Genomic DNA, 9,944 nt, shown 5'->3' with positions numbered 1-9,944 from the left:
AGAAGCCTTTCCTCAGAGAAGGTATCCTCTTTTTGATGCCTTAATTTGGACATTTTCATAGACTTACAATTGTAACTGGTAACTTAATAAATCCCCATTGTAAAAAGCCAACCCGTTTCTGTTATTTTGCATTTCAGCAGCTTTAGCAAACCAGAACACTGAGGAAACCCAAAAGTTGGACTTCCTAGACAATATCTTTAAATGAGCTATTTTAAATATGTTCAAAGAACTAAATGAAACTGTGTCTACAGAACTAAAGAAAATATAAAAAAGAAGTTTCACCAAATAAAGAATGAAAAATTCACTAGATTTGACCAAGCAGAAAAAAGAATCAATGAACTTGAAGATAGGTCAATTATGGTCATCCTGTCTGAAGAGCAGAAAGAAAAAAGAGTGAAGAAAAATGAACAGACCTATAGAGATCTGTGAGACACAATCAAGTGGACCAACATGCAAAAAAGAGAGAAGAGAGAAAGGGGTAAATTGGATATTTGAAGAAATAATGGCAAAATATGTCCAAATTTAGATGAAAAATATCAATCTACACACCCAAGAAGCTCAGTGAACTACAAGTAAGATAAACTCAAAAAGATCCACATTTAAATACTTTGTAAACAAAATGTCAAATCAAAGACAAATAGAGAATCTGGAAAGAAGAAAGAGAGAAGCAACTCATCACATAAAAAAAGCCTAATAAGATTAACAGCTGACATCCATTTGGAAACCATGGATGTCCAAGGGCATAGGGATGATATATGCAAAGGGCTGATAGAAGAAGAATTCTATATTCAACATAACTATCATTCAAAAATGAAGTAGAAATTAAGATTTTCCCAGAAAAATAAAAACTAAGAGAATTTTTTTTTTGCTTGCAGATCTGTCCTATGATAAATATTAAAGGAATTCCTTCAGGAAAAAATGAAAGGACACTATATCTTAATGGAAATCCACACGAAGAAAAAAAGCACACCTTAAGGTAACTACATAGGCAAATAGAAAAGATAGCATAAATGTAGTTTTTGTTTATAACTCTTTTTATCTATGTGATTCAAAAGATAATACATAAAGGAATAATCATAAATATGTGTTGATGGTACACAATGTATAAAGATATAATTTGTATGACAATAACATTACAAAAGAAGGGGAAGGGAATGAAGCTATATAAGTTTTTGTACACTATTGAAATTAAGTTGGTATTAATCTGAACTAGATTGTTTTAAAATTGGATTTATATGTAATACCCTAGGCAACCACTAAGCAAATAACTAAAAAAATTTAGAAAAAGTAAAAAGGGAATTAAAATGCCACACTAGAACATATTTAATGCAAAATAAGGCAATAATTGGAAAATAGAGGAACAAAAAGAAGAACATAAGACCTACAGAAAACAAATAACACAATGGCAGATATAAATCCTAAATTGTTAGTTATTACATTAAATGCAAATGGATTTAACACTCCAATGGAAAGGCAGATTAACAAATGGTTAAAATAACATGATCCAACTACATGTTGTCTTTCAGAAACACACTTTGGATTAAAAGACAGACATGAGTTTAAGGTATATAAACAAAAAAGATACATCATGTAAACAGTAAAAAAATGAGCTAGAGTGTCTATATTAATATGAGAAACAATTGATTTCAAGACAAAAAGAATGTTACTAGGCACAAAGAAAGACATATTATTATGATATAAAAGAAAATCCACAAATAAGATACAACAATTGTAAACACAGATGTATGCAACAAGAAAGCCCAAAATTACATGAGGCAAAAATTGACAGAATGGAAGGAAGAAATAGATAATTCAACCCATACTATTTGGAAACCCCAATACTCCATTTCCAGTATGCATAGAACAACGAGAAAGAAGATCAACAACGAAACAGAAGACTGGAACAACAAAATGAAACAATTCGGCATAGCAAACATCTATAGCACACTTCACCTACCAAAGGCAGAATATATATTCTTCTCAAGTACACATTGAAAATTACCAGGATAGATGATATGCTAGGACATCAAAAATGCCTCAAGATATTTAGAAGTATTGAAATCATACAATGCATGTTCTCCAATCATAATGGAATGAAATTAGAAACCTGTAATACAAGGAAAATTTGGAAATCCACAAATATTTGGAAATTAAACAAGATACTCCTAAGTGCCTGTTGTGAGTTGAACTGTGTTTTCCAAAATAGTATGCTCACATCTTCACCCCAAATACCAGTGAATGTGACCTTATTCAGAAATAGGGTCTTGGCAGATGTAATTAAATTAGAATGACATCATACTGGATTAGGGGGAGCCCTATTCCAATGACTGGTGTCCTTATGAAAAGCAGGAAATTTGGACATAGAGACCCACAGAGAACACACCATGTAAGAGCAGAGGCAGAAATTGGAGTGATGCCTCTACAGGCCAAGGAATGCCAAAGATTACCAGCAACCACCAAAAGCTAGAAGAGGCAAGAAAGGAGGGAGAATAGCCTTACTGACACCTTGATTTTGGACTTCAAGCCTCAGGAAATATGAGAGAACAAATATGCATTGTTTTAAGCCACGCATTTTGTAATAATTTGTTACTGCAGCCCTAGAAAACTAATACAATAGCCAACGTGGAAAACAGGAATTCACAAACGGAATTTCAATTATTTTTAGATGAATAAAAAGAAAAACACAACATACAAAAACTTATGGGATGTAGCTAAGACAGTTTTGTGAGAGAGTTTTATAGCTGTAAATATACATATTATACAAAAGGAAAAATCATAAATCAATAAGCTAGCCTCCTACCTTAAGATCATAAAAAGATTAGCAAATTAAACCCCAAGCAAGAGGAAGGTAGGAAATAATAAAAATGAAATGGGAAAAAAAATAAATAGCAAATAATAAAAACAATAGAGAAAATCAACAAAACCCAAGGTTTGTTCTTTGAAAAAGATCAACGAAACTGAGAATTCTTTAGCCAACCAGACTAAGAGGGGTGCAAAGATTCAATTAGCTAAAATTAAAAAATGAAAGAGCAAACCGTATTGCCAACCTAAATTAAATTAAAATAATTATATTAAAATACTATGAATATTTGTATGTTAAAAGAGAGAGAACTAAGGAAACTTCCCACCCAGAAAGAGAGGGGCTACCACTGAAACCTACCCCTGCTGGCATCTTTGAGAGGTCCCAGGCAGGACTGTCACTCAGAAGCGCCTTCTCCCCTCACTCTGTCTTCAGAGGTCTCCGGGAGATGAAAGCCTTGGCCTGAGGAAACCATCCTCAGGTGAGCAGAAGGGAGGGTTCCACGACCTATTAGTAATAAACATTAATGTGTTGAAGATGACTGAGTCCCCCCACCCCAATCCAAACACCAGGTTCCCCCCAGATCTCAGCTCCACCCCTGCCCCTACCGTCAGCCCTGGGAGACCCCGGGCATGGTCCCCGGATGTGGTGTTTCCTGACTTCCGCCTTGGGGTACGGGGGTAGTGCGGTTTCGTCTGAGGAGGCAGACTCACGTCAGCAGAGGGAGGGGTCCCAAGCCCTGCTGGACTTTGAGGTGAGGACCTTGAGAGAAAACTAGGAAGATTCTCACCCCAGACAGACTGGGACCCACAGAAACTGACCCATCCCATCAGCCCTGGGAGGTTCCCGGGGGGAGGGGAGAGCGGATGTGGTTTCTCCTGCCTTTCATTTCAGGTCTAGGGGGATGAGGCTTTGTCTGAGGTGGTGGACACAGATCAGCAGAGGAAGGAATCCCAGGCCCTGACAGGGATGAAGGTGAGGACCCTTAGAGAAAACTGGGGAGATTCCCTCCCCAGACAGATTGGAACCCACAGAAACCCACCCATCCCTTCAGTCCTGGGAGGTTCCAGTGTGAGGCCCCGGATGTAGTTTCTCCAGAGTTCCATCTTGGGGTTTGAGGGGGGTGAGGCTTTGTCTGAAGGGACGGATTCAGGTGAGCAGAGAGAGGAGTCCCAGGCCCTGACAGATGTGAAGGTGAAGACCCCGAGAAAAAACTACGGATATTCCCACCCCAGACAGATTGGGACCCGCAGAAACTCTTCTGTCCCATCAAGTCCTGGGAGGTTCAGAGGAAGGTTCCTGGATGTGGCATTTCCTGACTTCCATCTTGGGATCTGAGGGGGTGAGGTATTGTCCGAAGGGGCAGACTCAAGTCAGCAGAGGAGGGCTTCCCACCCCAGAGAGAGAGGAACCCACAGAAACCTGCCCTTGCTTTCAGCCGTGGGAGGTTCCTGGCAGGGGTGGTCAGATGTGGCGGCTCCTGACTCCCGCCTTGGGGTCTGAGGGGTCGGACTCAGGTCAGCAGAGGGAGGGGTCTCAGGCCTTGCCGGGCATGGAAGTGAGGACCCTGAGCGAAAACTAGGGAGGTTCCTACCTGAGACAGATTGGGGCCCACAGAAACCCACCCATCCAGTCATCCCTGGTTAGTCCTGGGGCAGGGTCCCCAGATGTGGTTTTTCCTGACTTCCACTTTTCAGTCTGAGGGAGTTGAGGCTGCATTTGAGGGGGCGGCCTCAAGTCAGCAGAGGGAGGGGTCCCAGGCCCTGACAGGCATCAAGGTGTGGATCCTGAGAGAAAACTAGGGAGATTCCCAACCCAGACAGATTGGGACCCACAGAAACCCACCCATCCAGTCAGCTCTGGGAGGTTCCCAGGCAAGGTCCCTGAATGTAGTTTTTCCTGACTTCCACCTTGGGGTCTGAGGGGGCCAGACTCAGGTCAGCAGAGGGAGGCCCCCTGGGCCCTGGCAGGCATCCAGTTGAAGGCCCAGAGAGAACTGAGGAAGCTTCACACCTGGACAGAGGGGCAGGATGTTCAGTCAAACGTGCCTTCCCCCCTCACTTCCTCTTCAGGGGTCTTGGCCTGAGTGATGCATCCTTAGATGAGCAGAAGGGTGGGGCTCCAGGCCCTGTCAAGAGTAAATATCTATACGTTGGAAACTGAGGTTCCCTCCCACCCCAGAAAACATGGCCTCCACGAATTCTAGCCCTACCCCTGTGCCTGCTATTAGCCTTGGGAGGACCCAAGCAGGGGTGACCAGATGTGATATTTCTTGGTGGAGTGGGGAGTTTTAGGGAAGTGAGGGCATTGTTCTGAAGTGGCAGGACTCACATCAGCAGAGGGAAGATTCCCAGGCCCTGCCAGGCTTTAAGGTGAGGACTGAGGGAGGACATAGGGGACTTCCCATGCCAAAGAAAGGAACCCACAGCAACCCACCCCTGCTTGGGCCCTGGGAGGCCCCAGGCCAGGCTTTCAGGCACAGTTGTCCCCTCCCCCTACCCTCACTTTCTCATCTGTGGTATCATGGAATGGGGGCTTTGGACTGAGGGCCCATCCTCAGATCAGTAGATGAGGGGGACACAGGCCCTGTAAGGAGTAAAGAAAAGTACCTTGAGGAGGACTGAGTGTACTCTCACCTCATCCTGCCTCTGTTGCCAACGCCAGGAAGCCCCAAGTAGGGGAGGCCACTTTTATCTCGGTGTGGGGAAGAGTCATAATGAGTTGAGGGTCTTGGTCTAGAGCATAGGCAGACTCAGGTCAGCAGAGAGGTGGGCTCAAGGAGTCAAGGAGAGGACTTTAAGGGAGGAATAAGGGAGCTCTAGGCTCCAGAACTGAGGTGAGTATACCTGCCCTCCCCTGCTGGGGTTCAAGGTAAGGATCCTTACAGAGCACTCAAGGTACTTCCCACCTCAGAAAAGAAGGGTACCCAAAGAATCCAACTGCCCTTGTTCTCAGCTCTGGGAGGGCCAGGACAGGAGTGGCCAGATGTGGCACCTCTCACTTTTGCCAAGGAGTTGGGGGTGTGTCAGGGAGAAGAAGCCTTGGACTGAGGGGGTGATGTCAGGCCAGCAAAAGAGGGGGGTGGCTCAGGCCCTAAAAGGAGCAAAACTGAATATCCAGAGGGAGGACTAAGGGTACCACCCACCCCAGAACGTATAGGGCCCAGGCTTTGCTCTCAGTGCTGTGGAGATCTTGGGTGGGGCTGGCCAGGTGTGGTGTCTCTTTACTTTTGTCTCAGAGTCTCAGGAAGGTAAGGACCTTGGTCTGAGGGGAGAACAGCAAGTTACCAGAGGAAGCAACATCAGGTCATCACAAGGAGTCATCTCAGGGTCTGCAAGAATTCAAGGTAAGGACGCTGAGTGAGGACAGAGAGGAGTCCCATGCTAGGACAGATGGGGCCTCAACTCTGCACTACTCCTGATGAGAGCTCTGGAAGGGCCTGAGGCTCAATGGCCAGATGTGGTGGGCTCCACTCCTGTCTTGATTGAGGGAGGTGTGGCCCTTTCTCTGATGAAGCTGGAGTCAGATCAATAGAGAGAGGAGTCTCAGGTCCTGCCAGATATCAGTGTGATAACTGAGGGGACTCCCCACACAGTAAATGATGGGACCCCAGCCCCATCCTAATCCTGCTGTGAGCCCTGGGAGGACAGAGGGCAGAGTAGTTTGATTTGATTTCTCCTCATTCCCTCCTCCTTGGTCTCAGGAAGGTCAGCTCCTTTTCTGACAGTTTTGCCTCAGGGCACCAGAGAGATGGAGCCAAGGTCCTGCCAGGGGAAAGGTGAGGACCCTGAATGAGCACTAAGGGTACCATCCATTCCAGGACAGTGGGGACCTCACAGAGTCCAGCCCTGCCCCTCCTGTCTATATTGGAAGGCCCAGGACTGTGCTTGCAGTCCACAGTCTCAAGAGCCCCCATCAGTTCCTCTTCCAGGGATTCAAGGAATCGGGAGCTGAAAGCCCTGGTCTGAGGCAAGTGTCTTCAGATCAGCAGAGTGGAGGAGGCCCAGGCACTGCCAGGACTCAAGGTAAGACCCTTGAATGTCTACCACAGCCACCACCCACCCCAGAACAGAGGGGACCCCACAGCACCTGATCTCACTCACCCTACTGTCAGCCCTGGAAGCCCTGCAGCCTGAGGAGCCCTCTCATTTCCTCCTTCTGGTTCTTAGGGGCAGGCCAGCCAGGAGCACAGGAGACCTGTGAGGCCCTCAAGCACCACCTAAAGAGAAGACTTGTAAGTCAGCCTTCCTCAGAGCTGACAAGGTTGAGTTTCTCTGCTGAGGCCACTCACGCTCTCCCTCTCTCCCCTAGGGCTGTGGGTCTCCATCACCCACCCTCCTGCCCACACTCTTGTGTGCTTCCCACAGACCAGAGTCACCATGTCTCTCTCTCCAAAGTGTTCACGCTACATGCCTGATCAAGATCTTCAGGAAGAAATTGAGACACAGCACCTGCTGAATGTGCCCATTTCTATGACTATGGAGTTAGGGGACTCATCTGCCTCTCCCTCTCCTTTGGTATCAGACTCCCCTGAGGAGGTGCTTGCTGCTGGGGCACCACATTCTCCCAAGAGTCCTCAAAGAGTCACCTCCACCTCCACTTCATCGAGCATATCAGATGAGAGCTCCAGCAGCAAAGAAGAAGAAAGTCCAAGTACCCTGCTAGATAAGGAATCCTTGCTGAGAGAAGCCCTAGACAAGAAAGTGGCTGATTTGGTGCAGTTCCTGCTCCTCAAGTATCAAAAAAAGGAACTTGTCACAAAGGAAGACATCCTAAAGACCATCACCAGAAACTACGAGGGCTACTTCCCTGTTATCCTCAAGAGAACCCGTGAGTGCATAGAGCTTGTCTTTGGTTTTGATGTGAAGGAGGCAGATGCCAGTGGCGACGTGTATGTCTTCAGCCACACGTTAGACCTCACCTACAATGAGATGCTCAGTGATGACAGGGGCATGCCCAAGGCCGGCCTCTTGATTCTTATGCTGAGCCTGATCTTCATGGAGGGCAACTGCACCTCTGAGGAGGAGATCTGGAGTGTGCTGAATGCTACAGGGGTGTATGCTGATAGGGAGCACCTCATCTATGGGGAGCCCAGGAAGCTCATCACCAAAGATTTAGTGCAGGAGAAGTATTTGGAGTACCAACAGATTCCCGGCAGTGATCCTGTACACTCCGAGTTCCTGTGGGGTCCCAGGGCCCATGCGGAAACCAGCAAGATGAAGGTCCTGGAGTTTTTTACCAGGGTCATTGATACTGCTCCCAATGCCTTTCCAGCCTGGTATGATGATGCTGTGAGAGATGAGGAAGAGAGAACCCAGGCCAGAATTGCCTCCTCAAATGATATTGCCAGTGAAAGTTCCAGTCCCCCATCCCAGTAGCTTCTGTCCCAAGTGAAGACAGAGGCACATTCTTCATTCTATGGTTGAAGTAGTCAACGTTCTAAGTCATGGTGGGCCAGAGTGAGGCTGGGGGTAACAGAGCTTGTAAAATCTTTGTGTTCTTCTTCTATATTGCTTACTTGGAGGTTTACCTTCTTTTTTTTTCTTTTTGGTATTTTTCAAATGTTCCTTTTAATAGCAGGCTTAATTAGCTTCAATATCTTTGTTTATAAATGACACTGTTTAGTTGTGCATCTTGCTGTTAATCTGTTTTAAGAGTAAGAGTTTTGCTGTTTGTAAAACAAATTGGAAAATACCCCATCTCGTTTTGTGATATGGAACAAGTTAATATGGAACAGGAATAGAAATTTCCTTAGTAATATGAAAGTGCGCAGCAGTGAAGTAGAAGAAAAAAGTAAAAGATGGTTAATTTTTGCACTCTCTTATCCCTTTTATTCTGTAGTTCTGTAAAATTGAAGATATATACCCGGATTTGCTTGGCTTATTCAAGAATGTAGTTGAAGTTAAATCTTAATAAATGCAAGCCTCTGTTCACTGGGTCATTTATTCTTCAAATATTAATTGAGCATCCAGTCTCTGGAAGCCACTGTGTTACTGTGTGTGTGGGGGGCAGGATAAGAAAGATATACTTCTTGCTCATAGCATGGTATGGTCTAAGAGCAGCAATCAGATGTGGAAGATGGTGAGATACCCTCTAAGACCCAAGGAACAAATAAAAAGAAGTGAGGAGGTGGGCGCTCCAGATCAGAGCAGTCAAGTGTAAATACCCTGAACCAAGGTGGTTTGCAGCTTTGGGACACTGCAGTTCCTTCATTATAAGTTACTTTTAAATTAAGCTGGGTGGTGGCAGGGGCCACTCTCAGATGGTGTGACTTAGAGGTGAGAGAAAAGCCTGGAATGGAAAACTGCTCTTTGCAGTTGCTTTTGGATCATGGCTAATCCAGAGAGTAATCTCCACCTGGGGCAGGTATGGATGGTGCCCTATGTTCTTGCTCCAGTGCAGTTGACAGTACAGGAATTAGATGTTTTATAGACACCATCTGTAAGTCTTTCCTGCGAAACAGGGGTGATAATCCCTGGAAGTGGTGTCCAGAAGCCACCAGGCTGGCATGATTTTCCCTGGCGTGGAAGAGCTGGTGCCTGCTCCATTGAAAAACACTTTAACAAAGTCATCTTCAATGTAATTTGGCCAACTCTAAGCAAAACTATATTGTTGTTGGGGGTGAAATGAATGAAACTAGTGGTTTGGATGGAGCAGCAGCTGGGAGGGAGGGAAGGAATAGGTCTTAGATTTAAATTCTAGGAGCTCTGAGTTGTATCCAGCTGGGTAAGATTCTCCCACACTCTAAATAACATATCCTCTAAGAGGGTGTTTTGGTTTGCTAAAGCTGCCGGAATGCAATATAACAGAAATAGGTTGGCTTTTACAGTGGGGATTTATTAACATACAATTTACAGTTCTTAGGCCATGAAAATGTCCAATTCAAATCATCAGCAGGACAATACCTGGACTCTGAAGACAGGCTGCTGGCATCCAGGACTCCTCTGTCATATGGGAAGGTGCATGGCCTGTATCTGCTGGCCCTTTGTTCCCAGGTTTCATTGCCTTCAGCTTCTGGATTCAGTGACTTCCTCTCTGAGTTTCTCTGGGGTTTTTCTCTATGAGCCTCTCTTAAATTTCATCCCTTATAAAAGCTCCAGTAAAAGGATTAAGACCCACCTTGGGGCAACTCCTCAATTGAAAT

General features: G+C 45.3%; 1 protein-coding gene across 1 annotated transcript; it reads left to right on the top strand.

The window, feature by feature from the left end:
• The first annotated feature begins 3,443 nt into the window (after nt 1-3,443).
• On the top strand, nt 3,444-8,178 carry LOC119522495 (melanoma-associated antigen 10-like). The gene is made up of 5 exons (XM_037820928.1): nt 3,444-3,554; nt 3,701-3,775; nt 4,498-4,578; nt 6,621-6,825; nt 7,112-8,178. Exons 1-5 carry the CDS (start codon nt 3,444-3,446, stop codon nt 8,176-8,178), a joined length of 1,539 nt encoding a protein of 512 aa, XP_037676856.1.
• Nucleotides 8,179-9,944: the final 1,766 nt, after the last annotated feature.

This window comes from Choloepus didactylus, chromosome X (genome assembly GCF_015220235.1).
Source record: "Choloepus didactylus isolate mChoDid1 chromosome X, mChoDid1.pri, whole genome shotgun sequence".
NCBI lineage: Eukaryota > Metazoa > Chordata > Mammalia > Pilosa > Megalonychidae > Choloepus > Choloepus didactylus.
Note: the sequence above shows the minus strand (reverse complement) of the source record. Positions and strands in the feature narration are given on the sequence as shown.